We start from the raw sequence: 15,829 nt of genomic DNA, 5'->3' as shown, positions 1-15,829 counted from the left end.
GATTTTGACTGAGCAATACTGAAGGAATGGCACTATATTTCGAAGTCAGAGTGGAGGGTGGCTTGGTAAGGGACGTGCAGGTAATAGTGTTGCCATGGACCTGCTGTCCCCTGCTATACTCAGTGGTAGTGGTTATGAGTTTAGAAGGTGCTCTCTAAGAATGTAACAACTAAGAGCAGGAGCAGGCAATTTAGTTCCTCAAGTCTGTTCCACCATTTGATACAATCACAGCTAGTCTCATCTTGGCCTCAACTCCACTTTCCCGCCCACTCTCCATAACCCTTCAACTCATTACGAATTAAAAATCTGTCTAATTCTTCCTTAAATTTCCTCAATATGCTAATCCACTGCATTCTGGGGCAGTGAATTCCACACATTCACAACCCTTTGAGAGAGTAATTTCTCATCTCTGTTTTAAATCTGCTATCTCTTATCCTAAGATTATTACATCTCATTCTGATTACCCCATATAAGGAAACATTCTCTCTATGTCTATTTTGCCAATCCCCTTTAGCATCTATATACCTCAACTAGGTCTCCTCTCATGCTTTTAAACTCCAGAGCATAGGCCTAAACTGTTCAATCTCTCTTTATAATACAAAACCTTCAAGTCTGGAATCAATTTAGTGAACCTCTCCTACAACTACAATTATGTCCCCAATAATGTAAGGGGATCAGAATTGTACGCAATACTGCAGATGTTGTCTCACTAATACGTTGTACAATTGTGGCAACACTTCCCTCCTTTTATACTCTATTCTTTTAGCAACAAATGCTAAAATTTCATTCACCGTCCCTATTACCTGCATACTAGTTTTCAGCAATTCATACATGAGGCCACCCAATCCCTCTCCAACAAAGCATTCTTCTCTAAGTTTTTTTTACATTAGATTCACTACAGTGTGGAAACAGGCCCTTCAGCCCAACAAGTCCACACCAACCCTCTGAAGAGTAACCCACCCAGACCCATTTTCTTCTGACTAATGCACCTAACACTATGGGCAATTTAGCATGGCCAATTCATCTGGCCTACACATCTTTGGACTGTGGGAGGAAGCCCACGCAGACATAGGGAGAATGTGCAAACTCCACACAGGCAGTCACCCAAAGCTGGAATTGAACCTGGGACCCTGGTGCTGTGAGGTAGCGGTACTAACCACTGAGACAAGTTGCTTTCTATTTCGCTAATCAAAATGGTAACGTCACATTTATCCACGTCAAACTCCATCTGTCCAATCTTGAACTAAAAACTTACCTATCCATATCCATTTATAAATTTCTTATTTCTTCATTGCAACTTACTTTCTTACCTAAAGAGCCTTGCAGTTCAACCTGTAGATAGTACACACTGCTGTTACTCAGTTTTGGTGCTGGAGCGAGTGGATGTGATGCCAATTAAGTGGGTTGCATTTTCTAAGCTTCTTGAGTGTTCTTGAGCAGGCCCCATACAGGCAAGTGGGGAGTTTTTTTTTATCACATTCCTGACTTGTGCCTGGGCAGTCAGGAAGTGAGTTAATGCCTAACGTACAAATCTTGTTTCTCTAATTGATATTTATATTTGGAGAGAGTCAATAAAATGTGGCACTGGAAAAGCACAGCAGGTCAGGCAGCACCTGAGGAGCTGCCCCATAGGTGGAAATGGAGCCCACAGAGAGAAAAATAGTTGGACAGAGAAACAAGTGGATAAAGGCCAGCCTGCGAGAATGAATAGCAGGGATCATTAGTAGTTGAAATTATGTAATAATAGCAGCCCATGTGATGTTAAGGCCAAGTGTATGGGAGTTGAGGTAAGGACATAGGGAAAGGTACCTTAAACCCTAAAAGTGTCGAACTTGATATTAAGTCCAGAAGGCTGTACAGTTCCCAAGCGGAAGATGAGGTGCTGTTTCCAGCATGTACTGGAGCACTGCAGCAAGCCTGAGACAGAGATGTTGGCCAGGAAACACGTTCTCAGGATTTCTGCAATGCTCCAGCAAAGCATGGAGTTTTTCCAGCAATTTCTCATTTTGTTTCTAATTTCCCAATCCCATATACCAGGCCTTGACATGGGCTGCTACCACTAACAACCCATCATCAGCTACTAATGATCCCCATTAGCAGCTATGTTCATTCTCCTAGGCTGATCTTTACCCATTCACCTGCCCAACTGTTTTTCTCACTCTCTGGGCTCCATCTCCACCTATCGTTTACTCCTGCCCTCTCCCCTACCCCATCTTCACTAGACTTGAAATCTTAACTCTTTCTCTCCACAGATATTGCCAGACCTGCTGATTTTTTCCAGCAATTTCTGATGTTGTTTCTCATAATGTTATCTTTTAAAATTAAGATTGCTGTTGTTCTTTTAATTTGAAAAGCAATTATGTTAAATTATGTTAAATTTAAAAAGTCCTATCGTTGTGCTCTCTCCCTTGATTACCTGCTACATTCAATATTTCCCCTTCGACTTAGAGAGCACAGCAGAGCAGTGCAGCTCTGAGAGATCACTTGGATTGTTTTCTTGCTAAATCTACTACTAAACATACACGAACACAACAGGAAGGGACCCGCCTCTTGTAGTTAACCCCCTGAGACTGTTGCTGCTTTCCCTCCAGAGGGTTATAGTTACCAGCAATTGACAAAAGAAAAGTTAAGGAAGTTGATTGAAAGAGGACAGGATATAAACATGCCTGCAAGTTTGGTAGATAGAATGAACATTGCACCTCTGGTTAGTGCGCAACAGGAAGAGGAAAGCAGCTGGTGCTGAGATGTCTTAAAATTGTTTTGCTTTTTGCTGTTCATGACAAATTCTTCAGAAGCTTCAGCTCCCATCATTACCCGCATGTTTATTCAATATCTTGTGTAATTCTACATATACAAAATAATGGAACCAGTCAAATTAATTTTGTCAGACACTTGTTCCTGCTCTCAATAGTGAATGTTGTATATTTAAGCACCACAAATACAAACTATAGATAATACCTTCCTATCCTCTTTTCCTTCCAAAAAGGAAATGATTATATTCTTTGAAATGGCTATGGGAATGAGCTGGAGCATTGGACAAACTGAATAGTCCAATCAATGAGATGATACAGGCATAATAGGCTGAATGGCCTACTCTGTGCTGTATTATCCTATGATCCCTTTCATTATGTCATGCAGAACTTCCACTCTATTTTGTATTCTACCTCAGCAGTAACATTGGAGATGCCGTGTGGAGCAGGACAGAATATCAAGCCCTTTGTTCTGGACTCACATGTGAAGAATAAGTATTGGAAGAGGTATTTGCAGGCACTAATGGAACTGTGCGGCTGCATGTATCAAGGCTTTTAGAAAAGGAGATGAGAGGGAGAAAAAAAGAACTAACCATAAGGCTTTCACTTCTTCTTTGTGGTGGAGATTTCAAATCAATTTTTCAGAGTCAACAACTCTGGAAAATTACACAGTATCCATGCATTTGAAAGCACAACATGAGATCCATCAGGGGAATTCCTGCACTGAACTGGTTCCCCTTTTTATTTCTTGTTTCAGGGTGTAAAGGAGCATAAATGTGGAATCTGTGGACGTGAGTTTACGTTGCTGGCCAACATGAAGCGACATGTCCTTATTCACACCAACATCCGAGCCTACCAGTGCCATCTTTGCTTCAAGAGCTTTGTGCAGAAACAAACATTGAAGGCACACATGATTGTCCACTCTGACATCAAACCTTTCAAATGCAAGGTTTGTATTTATTTTAGAACGTTTGCAGGCTAACAGACTGTTGCTGCTGAATGATCTGTGTGTATTACTTTGAGAGCAATAATCCAATGCTCAAATTTCAAATAGGCTTCAAATCATTAGATTTGATCGTCAGCATTAACGGTGTTAAATATTTTGAAGGAAATTCACTATGACTAAAATGTCATAAGTCAATCTTCATATACTTATCGTGCAATTAAAGGTCGGCCCAAAATAATGGGAATGCCATTATCACACATCACATGATACAAAGTGATTTGTTACACTAATCAAGGCCATAAAATTAAAGAGTAACTATAAAGTATGCCATAATTAGTGCAAAATAGAAAAAGCATAATGAAATGACAAAAGGTGATCTCTCTTTTGGAGCATGGGGTGTTGTCGTGCAGGAACTCAGAGGTCCAGTTTTAAGATCCAGGTCATTGGTTCAAAACCCACTGTGATATCTTGTGGAATTGAAATTCAGCCAATGAAACTGGAGAATAAAGTTAACTTTAGTAATGGGAACCACACAAATATCATTATAAAAACCCACCTCGTTCTAATATCCTTGAGTGAAGAAAATCTACCGTTTTTACCTGTCTGGCCTACATGTGACACCAGACCCACAGCAATGAGGTTAACTTTTAACTGAAGGGACCAGTAGACCATTCAGTTCAAGGGCAATTAGGGATGAAAAAGATGACCTTCCTGGCAACACACACCTATCCGACAAAATATTATTTTAAAGTTCTGGAAGTATCCAGAAGTGGTGGTGTCCAGGTTGGATTCCCCACACTGCTGAGTTTCTGATTTCAATCTCTAGTTTTAAGGAGGGTCAGATGGACAAAAGGATGGTTATCAGAGGTATCTGCCAGAATTGAACTAGTGGGAACAACATTGAGGAATACGTTTGCAAGCAGCCTACATAACGGTGCAAAAAATATGCTGTAGTAGTAATTGAAGACTTAAATTTTCCTCAGATAGATTTTGAAAGAAAGAGAGGAGGAAGGATTTCTAAACTGAATTTTCTGTATCAGCATATTTTCAGTCCAAGAAAGGTAGCATGGTTGGATTTGTTTTTGGGCAATGAGACGATTTAAACAAATTAGATGTACATATGGTAATAATTTTGGACAATGTCCACAACATCATTAGGCTCAGGTTAGCTTTGAAAATGGTCAAGGATCCATTAGAATAAAAATAATTAATTAGGAGAGAGTCAACATCAATGGAGTGAGAATGGATTGGATCCTGGTAAAATGAAATCATGGATTGGAAAACAAAACTATTGGCCACTTGTAGAGAGGAGTTAGTTCAGGAACAGACAAGAAACAATTCCATGAGAAATAAACCCAGAGCTGCATGGATAATGAAAGAGATGAGATGGAAAAAAAATGCATATTACACATGTTGAATGGAAATAGAAATAGAAATGGGTTGAGTATGCAAAGGGAAGGAAGAAAAAGAAGACAAGAGAAGTACAAGGAGAAGATGAAAATAGATTGGCAGCTAACATTAAAAAATTCCAAAGTCTTTCGATACATTTTTAAATAATAAAAGCATGGCATGAGGAGAAGTGGAGCCAGTTATGGGCCTAAATACATGCATCTGTTGTTACTGATGAAGAAGCTCTGCTCAAGTCATAGTGAAAAAAGAGGTAGTTGTGTCACTGGATGGACTAAAAAGTGGTTCAAAGGAAGTATTAGAAAAACTGGATGTACTTAAAGGCTGTCACCAGAACGAGGTGACATGCATCCAAGATACCAAAGGAAATAGTATTAGAAATTGTGGAGACCTTAGCAAATTCTTTAAATCCACCCTGGTTACAGAAATGGGGCAAGGGGACTAGTGAATTGCAAATCATATAGCCTTGTTGAAAAAGTGTGTTACAATAATGTCAGTAACTACCAGCCAAATAGTTTAATCTTGGTAGTAGGCATGATTTTAGAAATTATAATCTATTACAAATTTAACAATAAATGGAAAAAATGTGGATCAGTTAAGAAAGCCAAAGATTGTGAGACTGGGCCTTCTAGTCCTAGACTCTGTCATGAGGGGAAACATCCTCTCAGCATTTAACCTGTCAAGCCATTTAAGAGTCCCATATGTTTTACTAAGATTACCTCTCAGTCTTCTAAACTTAATGAAATAATATCTTTCTTTATATAAGGGGACCAAACTCCAGTCCTACTTCAACCAGGACTTTGTATTTATTTCAGATCTTCAGCATTCACAGCTCTTAAATTGTATTTCAGTTTTGTTCTTAGGTTGCCCCATCAATGTTTTTCACCTCAATCTTTTATGGCATCTACAGTATTTGCTCAGTGTCTCATCATGGTAGCATTGTCTTTAATAGTTTCAGCCCTCCCTCTAGTCATGGCCTCAGCAATATTCATTCCAATAATGACTGCAGTGTCTCCTCATGTGGTTTCATGATATGCCAGCATGCCACTCTCTCTCAGGTCACTTCCAGCTGCCTCCAGTTTTGCAGTACCATGTCCTGCAAGAGAGAGGGAATTTGTGACCATAACCTATTGAATTTAGTGTTCAGTTTGAGAGTGAGCAACTGGGGTCAGAAACAACAATGCTTAACTTAAATAAAGGTAACCATAAAGGAATGAGCGTACGTTTTGGTGGAATGGTCTGAGAGACAGGTTGAACAAAAAAGATGGTTGAGGAAGACATTTAAGAAAATAGTTCATGATTCACAACAAAGAAATATTCCAGAGAGGAAGAAGGATTCTAGGAAGGGGGTAAAGCAACTAAACTTAACCAAGGAAGTTAAGGATAGTATCAGATTGAAAGAAAAATACTACATTGTGGCAAAGATTAGTTGTAAGTCATAGGATTAGGAAGATTTTAAAAATGTCCAAAGAAAGAAATAAAGAGGGAAAAATTCATTTTGAAGGTAAACTAGTCAGCAATATTAAAATAAGTAAGAGCTTCTATGAATATTCAAAAAAGAAGAGAAATGCCAGAGTGAGTACAGACTGCTTGGAGAATGAGGCTGATAAAATAATAATGGCAAACAAATTGAACAAATGCTTTGCAGAGTCTTCATAGTAGATGATACCTGTAGCATTGCAAAAATGCTAAATAATCAAAGGGGGAATGGGGAATAAACACAATAATTATCACAAGTGAAAATGTACAAGGCAAAGTAATGAAGCTAAAGGCCTTGACTTCATGGGTTACCAGCTAGGAGATTAAAGGAAGTAGCTACAGAGATAGTGTATGCACCAGTCATAATTTTCTAAGAGCTATCAGATCCTGGAAAAATCCCAGAGGATTGGAAAACTTCAAATGCAATATCCTATCAAAAAGGGAGGGGGATACAAACAGGTAACTATAGACTGCTTAGATTAAAGTCTGTCATTGGAAAAATGTTAGTCTATTATAGTCTAGTTACTGGGTGGCTCAGTGGTTAGCACTGCTGCCTCACAGCACCAGGGTCCCAGGTTCAATTCCAGCCTTGGGCAACTGTCTGTGTGGAGTTTGCACATTCTCCCCGTTCCTACGTGAGTTTCCTCTGAGTGCTCTGGTTTCCTCCCACAATCCAAAGATTGTGTAGGCCAGGTGAATTGGCCATGCTAAATTGTGTGTAGTGTTAGGTGCATTCGTCAGAGGGAAAATGGGTCTGGGCAGGTTAGTCTTCGGAGGGTCGGTGTGGACTGGTTGAGCCAAAGGGCCCGTTTCTGCACTGTAGGGAATCTAATAAAGATTATAAAGGATGTGATTGTAGGGCACTTCAAAACACATAACATAATCAAGAAGAGTCATGAAGGGGAAGTTATGCCTGACAAATTTGTGAGAGTTCTTTGAAGAGATAGCAAGCTGGATAGATAGAGAACCAATCAATGGAATATTTGAATTTCCAAAATGCATTTAAAAAAGTACTGAATGTAAGGTCACTTAGTGAATCAGGAATCCATGTTGTTGGGGTCATATATTAACACGGATAGAGGATTGATCAATGGTGGATGGAACTAAATCCTGATTAGTGATGCACTTTGGAAGAAGGAACAAGACAAAGATTTACTCAATGAATGGCAAGACACTAGGAAGCTCGAAGCATCTTGGGGTTCTTATCCTCAGATCTCTGAAAGTGATAGGATAGACTTATAGGGTCAATAAGAAGGCATATAGGAAGCTTGCCTTTATCAGTCATGACATAGATTATAAGAGCAGGGAGGGCAGTTTGGAGCAGTACAGAGCTTTTGTTTGGCCATAACTGGAGTATTGTTTGCGGTTACGGTCATCACAGTACAGGAAAGATGTGATTACACTGGAGCAGGTGCAAAGGAGATTCATTAGGATGTTGCCCAGGATGGAGTGTTTCAGCAATGAAGAGAGCTTGGATGGCTCAGGTCGTGTTCTTTGAAGCAGGCAAGGTTGAAAGGGGACCTGATGTACAGGATTAGGAAGGGCATGGTCAGGGTGAATAGGAGATAACTGTTCTCTTTAACTGAAGGGTGAATAACAAGGGGGTATAATTTTAAATTGAAAGGCAGAAGGTTTAGAGAGGATTTCAGGTTTTCAACCAGAGGGTGTTGGGGTGTGGAATGCACTGCCTGGGAGGATAGTTGAAGTAGGAAACCTCACAACCTTTAAAAGGTACTTGGATAAGCACTTGAAGTGTCATAACATTCAATTCCTGGACCTAATGGGAAAGTGGGACTAGTCTACATAGTAGTATATTTTTGGTGAGACGGACTTGATGGGCCAAGGGGCCTTTTCTGTATTCTGTGTTTCTAAGGATGAAAGGTGACGGAAACATAAGGATGTGGAAAAATTGTTTTAATTCACAGGCAAGTCTATAAACAGAGAACATAATCTCAGAATCAGGGGTTGCATATTTAAGATACAGATGAGGAGCAATTTCTCCTCTCAGTGGCTAGCGAATCTGTGGAATTCTTTACCACAGAGGGCTGTTGAGGCTGGGTCATTAGGTATATTCAAGACTGAGGCTTATAGATTTTTAATCAATAAGGGAATCAAGGGTTTTGTTGGAAAGTCAGGAAAATTGAGCATTATCAGACCAGGAGAAAGTGAGGACTGCACATTGAATGACAGAACAGATGGTTCAAATGGCCTACTTCGGCCCCTTCGTTTTATGGTCCTGAGTATCAATGTGTCCAATGGAATCTGCTGGGGTGATGTGGTTGTCATGGTTTGCCTCGGTTTGCAAGTTGTACAATGTGGTTGTGAGGCTTCCAACAGTGCTAAGTGAGAATGAGACAAAGCTAGGATTGTTCACTATGAGTCGTGACTGATAGAAATTGGCTGCAGGTAAATGGCGAGGATTTGCTAAAATAAAAGTGACTGAGGCCAACATCATTTAGCTTATGGGTATTCAGGCAGTTGAATGATATGAATAAACACCACCATATCATTCAGTAACTAAATATGTAACATACTCTAAAAACAGTTTCTAAAAGTAGATTTGTTTCTGTATGGGGGAGTTTTGCAAAGATTATCTGGTGACCGGGGTATGCTAATGACATGAAGCATTTAAAATCTAGATACAAATCAAAAGTTGAATAGACTTGATGCACATATTTGCCAAGCTTCTGAGGCCTCAAATCTCACTACATATTTAGAAGACTGTTACTTGCCACAGATAATAATTTTTACATTTGCTCAAATTTTTTTACAGAACAGCTTTTTACGTACTTTTTAAAAATCAGAAACAGCTTGGATTTATTTCTAAAGCTTTGCTTCTTGAATTCAAATGGATCACATGGTATATTAAACTCAAACGTTGTTTTAGTACATGTAAACTTAAAATATCATCACTGTAATTTCACTTGAGAGATTTTGTATTGGGGCAACAACTTTTACAATGGAGGATTACAAACATGGTATCTATGCAAAATAACATTAGGGGCTATGATACAAAAGGGAGAAAGTCCGAAACAAATCTCAAGGCAAGCATTATTAATCATTTAGTAAAAAGAGAACAGCCAGACAAATTAGGACATTATTAATAATCAGGTCAACAGTAAATAAGTTTTGTAAGCAGGGAATGGATGGGCATCTTCTCCAGAAGTGAAATCACACTGTGAAATATTAGCATTTAAATTAATTTACCTATTCATAATATCATGACAAGGCTGTATATCACAGAAAAGTTTTGTTCCAAACAGAGCTGACAAATGGCATTCTGGCCCTGCTAAACAAAGCAGTAGATTTAAGGAAGCATTCAGGCAAGAGTTTAAGATTACCATAGCTATTTCATGGAGAGTCACTTGGAGGGAGGATTGAAATACTCTGCCTTCACCTTCCTCGTTACTGTGACAGAGTCTCATTCTCCTCATGCAAATAACAATCTATTTTGGAAAGAAGTCTAGAAATAAGAGCAGCACTATCTGTGTGGCTTGTATTTGTGACATGCACAGAACAAAAAGGGAATGAAATACTTAGCTAACCTACGTGGGGTGGAATTTTCCTGCTTGCAGTTAAAGCCTTTTGTCATGTGAGATTTATGACACTGGATCCATGATGGCTCAGAGTGACCTTTCTCCTGCAATCTTCCGCTGCTTCTCTTACAAATTATGGAAGTGGGCTCTTCTTATGGAATCTCGCAGCCAAAGGGGTGGAAGTGCCCACCACTGCTCGGAATCCTTCTGTCATTCATGCACAATGTCAGATTTAAAGACCAGCTGTGTATCCACTTCAGACACTGCAAATTAGGAACTGGCCCTCACACTCTGCTAGTGGCTCATTGTGGCACAGAAAGGAAAGGTCACATCCCACTTCCTTGAGAGGGGACTGGAGTTGCTGGTAAACTGGATGGTGGAGGGTAGGGCTGTCCATCACAGGAAGTAACTCCAGCAGACACAGCCAGCAGTCCAGATCGAGGCTGAAGCAGGATTCCCAGCTGTGCAGGAAAAAGGCCAAGGATCTTCTGCAAGAGTAAGTAGCATCCTCTGCTACCTCACACTTACAGGGCCACCACTCAGGTGGACTCAGCTACTGCACCTATATCTCACCAAGGACCTTGGACTATAACTTTCACTATTAAATGTATCATAAACCATTAAACAGATCTCATCTAACACAGTTTCCCAAACTACTAAACTGCACTACCTGCTCACTCACCAGGGTCACCTATCCAGCTCATGCATTGTCACTAAGTTCACTTTCATCAGACTTAATCTTCCCTTTGTCTCATTCATTCCAGAAAGAATTGACCCATGTACGAGGATCAAGAGTGGTGGAGAGTAGGAAATAGTAGTGCAGAACTGTGATGAACATCAGGCACTTCATCCCCTATGAGGAGAAAATTCAAGAATTAGCCAGAAGGGAAGACACTGATATGAGGTTGGGGAAAACTTAATAGACAATCAACCCAGTAAGCTTCATTATGCTCCGTAGCTCTCCTGGTGCTAACTGCACACACTTTTGTCCCTGTTACACAACTAGTTCTCCATGTTCTGTTATGCAGGGAACAGCAGCACCCAATGAGCTAGCACAGATCTTCTTAGCTCCACCTCCACCTCCATCTTCACCTCCACCTCCCCGCTGCTCCGAACTCTCCGAGGAAGCAAGGGCAAGTTTGCACCCTGCACCCAGCCAGGCACCTTCCCCTCAGTGGGTACTCTATTGAAGTCAGGCTGGTGAGCACATCACTGAAATAGCTCCACAGCTGGTTGAGGAAGAAGTGTCCCAGCTCTCTGACACTCAGAAAACCGACAGATACCAGGCACCTGCTCAGCCCTAGGTAGGGGACAATTCCATCATCTCAACCATTAAAGACTTTGTCAAACTGCATGGACACAGAATCAGAGAGCAGATTTGGGAGAGGCAGTCGATAAGACCATAAGACCATAAGACCATAAGACATAGGAGTGGAAGTAAGGCCATTCGGCCCATCGAGTCCACTCCGCCATTCAATCATGGCTGATGCGCATTTCAGCTCCACTTACCAGCGTTCTCCCCGTAGCCCTTAATTCCTCGAGACAACAAGAATCTATCAATCTCGGCCTTGAAGACATTTAGCATCCCGGCTTCCACTGCACTCCGTGGCAATGAATTCCACAGGCCCACCACTCTCTGGCTGAAGAAATGTCTCCGCATTTCTGTTCTGAAATGACCCCCTCTAATTCTAAGGCTGTGTCCACGGGTCCTAGTCTCCTCGTTTAACTGAAACAATTTCCTAGCATCCACCTTTTCCAAGCCATGTATTATTTTGTCTCTATTAAGTCTCCCCTTAATCTTCTAAACTCCAACGAATACAATCCCAGTATCCTCAGCCGTTCCTCATATGTTAGACCTGTCATTCCAGGGATCATCCGTGTGAATCTCCGCTGGACACGTTCCAGTGCCAGTATGTCCTTCCTGAGGTGTGGGGACCAAAACTGGACACAGTACTCCAAATGGGGCCTAACCAGAGCTTTATAAAGTCTTAGTAGTACATCTCTGCTTTTATATTCCAACCCTCTTGAGATAAGAGACAACATTGCATTCGCTTTCTTAATCACGGACTCAACCTGCATGTTTACCTTTAGAGAATCCTCGACTAGCACTCCCAGATCCCTTTGTGCTTTGGCTTTATTAATTTTCTCACCATTTAGAAAGTAGTCTATGCTTTTATTCTTTTTGCCAAAGTGCAAGACCTCGCACTTGCTCACGTTAAATTCCATCAGCCATTTCCTGGACCACTCTCCCAACCTGTCAAGATCCTTCTGTAGCCTCCCCACTTCCTCAGTACTACCTGCCTGTCCACCTAACTTCGTATCATCGGCAAACTTCCCTAGAATGCCCCCGGTTCCCTCATCCAAATCATTAATATATAATGCGAACAGCTGTGGCCCCAGCACCGAACCCTGCGGGACACCGCTCGTCACCGGCTGCCATTCTGAAAAAGAACCTTTTATCCCAACTCTCTGCCTTCTGTTAGACAGCCAATCCTCAATCCATCCCAGCAGCTCACCTCAAACACCATGGGCCCTCACCTTGCTCAGCAGCCTCCCGTGTGGCACCTTATCAAAGGCCTTTTGAAAGTCTAGATAGACCACATCCACTGGGTTTCCCTGGTCTAACCTACTTGTTACCTCTTCAAAAAATTCCAACAGGTTTGTCAGGCATGACCTCCCTTTACTAAATCCATGTTGACTTGTTCTAATCAGACTCTGCTCTTCCAAGAATTTAGAAACCTCATCCTTAATGATGGATTCTAGAATTTTACCAACAACCGAGGTTAAGCTGATTGGCCTATAATTTTCCATCTTTTGCCTTGATCCTTTCTTGAACAAGGGGGTTACAACAGCCATCTTCCAATCATCCGGGACCTTTCCTGACTCCAGTGACTCTTGAAAGATCTCAACCAATGCCTCTGCTATTTCCTCAGCCACCTCCCTCAGAACTCTAGGGTGTATCCCATCGGGGCCAGGAGATTTATCAATTTTAAGACTTTTTAACTTTTCTAGCATTATCTCTTTCGTAATGGCAACCATACTCAACTCAGCCCCGTGACACCCTTTAATTTTTGGGATATTACTCATGTCTTCCACTGTGAAGACTGACGCAAAGTACTTGTTAAGTTCTCCTGCTATTTCCTTATCTCCCATCACTAGGCTTCCTGCATCAGTTTGAAGTGGCCCAATGTCTACTTTTGCCTGTCGTTTGTTTCTTATGTACTGAAAGAAACTTTTACTATTATTTCTAAAGGTGGAGAAGACAGCCAATGTTATCAAAACAGCATGTACTCCAGTATCCATGCTTCTGGCTGTCTCCAGGCTGGGAACTGTCACAGAGATCCATGTCCAACATACTCTTGTCTGCCAGATATGCACATAGACCTGCATTGCATCTCTCTAGCCATTAAGTGCTCAACATCATTGTCAAGGAGAGAGGGCACCTTGCACTATATGTCCTTTCCTCTGAGATAGATAGGGTGCTGGCCCACCGTGTCATCTTTCAGGACTGCCCCCTCCATCTTACTCAATCTGTGAACCCAGGGGCTCCAGATCTCCTAGCTGGGGTGTGTGAGTCTGCTTTCAGAAGGCCTGGGCACAGAGAGTACATAGGGACCACCATCTAAGACTTCAAGGCCAACAGCGTGAATCATAGAGTTGGCTCTGTCCAGCCCAGCTACGGAAGCCTTAAATGTTGTACTACGCTGAGGAAAAGAAAAACTTAATGATGGTACAAAGGTGGCATGGGTGAGACATCTTTATGGATAACCTATTGGTTTTGTGTTAAAATATGTGCTTTCGTATGATTTTCACTTTTGGACCAGGTTAAGTCACAGCAATGTAAGTGATGAGTAGCCTGTTCAGAAATCCTGTGAAAGACATTGCAATCATCAGGGATTACTTATCTCAAGTTACAGACTCCCTTGACTGCAGAGATCTGCAAAGTCAGTGATCAATGCATCATGCCAATCAGGATTCCAGCCGCAGTGATCTACATGTGACAGATAATCTGTGAGGAATGTCAGGCAATTATCACAAGTTTACTTAAGGAATTCGTCAGTCCTCACATCCATCACAATGAAGCCTCATATTAAGCCGTCACACATAGCGGCACGGAGTGTTTCCAAGGAGTCATTGTTATGTGTAAATAAGGAAGTCTGAAGTATAATATTATCCATTTATGCTTTGCACAACCAAAGTTTTCAAGTTACATTGGGATTAGAATTCTGCTAGTAAAGCACATTAAACCCCCAGAACTAAAATGCTCCCTTCCACATCCTAGCCATGTCCTTTCACACTGACATTTCAGTGTGAGAACTCTGCCAACCATGAAGTATTATTATCCAGTGCTTGCTTTGAACTGTGTTTGGGAAATGGAACTTCAGGTTCTGCTTTGAAGTGCCTTTGGCTGATTACAGTTGTATCTTTGACATGGCAAGGAGGTGATTAGTGCACAGAATGTGATGCTCACAATACGTGAGGCTAAGATTTAGAATGTGTACATTCTTGGACAATGAAGGTCTTGCTGATGAAGTGAAAACTGAAGCCATTTGGATGGCAATACTGAATCAGTGGAGGCAGAATTATTAGGAGTACTCGAACTCCAAACATTTAACTTTGTTCCAAAGAACAAAATAGTGACTTACTCCACCCACTGTAACCAGTGTGAGCTATTTTGTTCAGTAATTGCTTAGTTGGTTCTTGTGACAAAGTTTCAGCTTCATGTTGTTATGAATGAGTTGCATGCTCCACCTGGGACGCAGAATATTCTCCCATCCTTCAAGCTCCCTTTCATGTATCCCTATTGCCCTCATAATCTTTCAGTCTCCCTGTTTCTGTTGAATCCCTTCAAATTCCATTTAATATGCCCAATTTGAGCCCATGACTTTGGAAAGTCCCACATCCTTGATGGCCCTATAACCTGATGCAGATTCCAGAGTGGCCATAAACTGCAAAGTGTTCCCCTCTTCCTGAGCTACCAACCCCATCCTATTGTCTATGAGGTCCTATCCCTCCATCTAGAATAGCTTGTTTTGACAGTCAGAATCCACTTATTTCCAGATTTGACTTTCCGACGTTCCCCAAGACTTTCCCCATGGATTACCTCCAATGATTATTGAGCAAAGCCCCAGGATTGGCCATGGCCCACTTCCTGGACTGACTTGGCAGGACAGCCCTGACTGAATACAGCCTAGACCCAGAATGATGTCTCCACAGCATCTCGACTGACCTACCTGTAATGTTTGTACAGGCTGTACCTGACTTGCAGGACAGACCATGGCCCAACCCTGGATGCATCCCCACTCTCTGGTAGATCCAAATACCTGATGACCATGGCAAACCCTAGGCTTGAAGCAGATGATCCCTTTGATTGACTGTGGTAGCATTCCCTAACTCATTATAGTACCCCTTCAGTCCACAAAGGGGTGCCCCCCTTTGATTTTCACAAGTGGCTATTTGTTTGAAGCACAGGTACTGTATTTGCTGGGTAGGTGACTGGCACATGCTACAGGCGTGACACTGACGTAACCCATTGCCAGACAACATCATAACCACCCCCTAGACTGTACAGTTCTCCCCACTGTGACAGGCTACCTCGCCTCTTCTTCCGTGCTAAAAGATAATGCAAGCTGTAGAGGCAGTCTTCCCACTCAGACTGGTCGCCTGTTAGGTAGTGCTGAAGTCAGTGAGGGTGTGCTAAGAAAGCAATG

The 15,829-nt window shown here is 41.6% G+C and overlaps 1 protein-coding gene across 2 annotated transcripts in view; it reads left to right on the top strand.

Annotated features, from left to right (window-relative positions):
• znf366 (zinc finger protein 366) overlaps window positions 1-15,829 on the top strand; it is a 64,857-nt gene that overhangs the window by 36,343 nt on the left and 12,685 nt on the right. The window contains exon 3 of one of the 2 annotated variants that reach the window (XM_088000018.1): window positions 3,508-3,699. The exons of the other annotated variant lie outside the window; for it this stretch is intronic. Coding sequence (XP_087856144.1) covers window positions 3,508-3,699 — 192 coding nt within the window. The remainder of the gene's footprint in view (window positions 1-3,507; window positions 3,700-15,829) is intronic. 2 annotated transcript variants of the gene reach the window in all.

This window comes from Chiloscyllium plagiosum, unplaced genomic scaffold (assembly GCF_037043375.1).
Source record: "Chiloscyllium plagiosum isolate Xiang-an unplaced genomic scaffold, Cpla_swu_hap1 HiC_scaffold_2, whole genome shotgun sequence".
Taxonomy (NCBI): domain Eukaryota; kingdom Metazoa; phylum Chordata; class Chondrichthyes; order Orectolobiformes; family Hemiscylliidae; genus Chiloscyllium; species Chiloscyllium plagiosum.
Note: the sequence above shows the minus strand (reverse complement) of the source record. Positions and strands in the feature narration are given on the sequence as shown.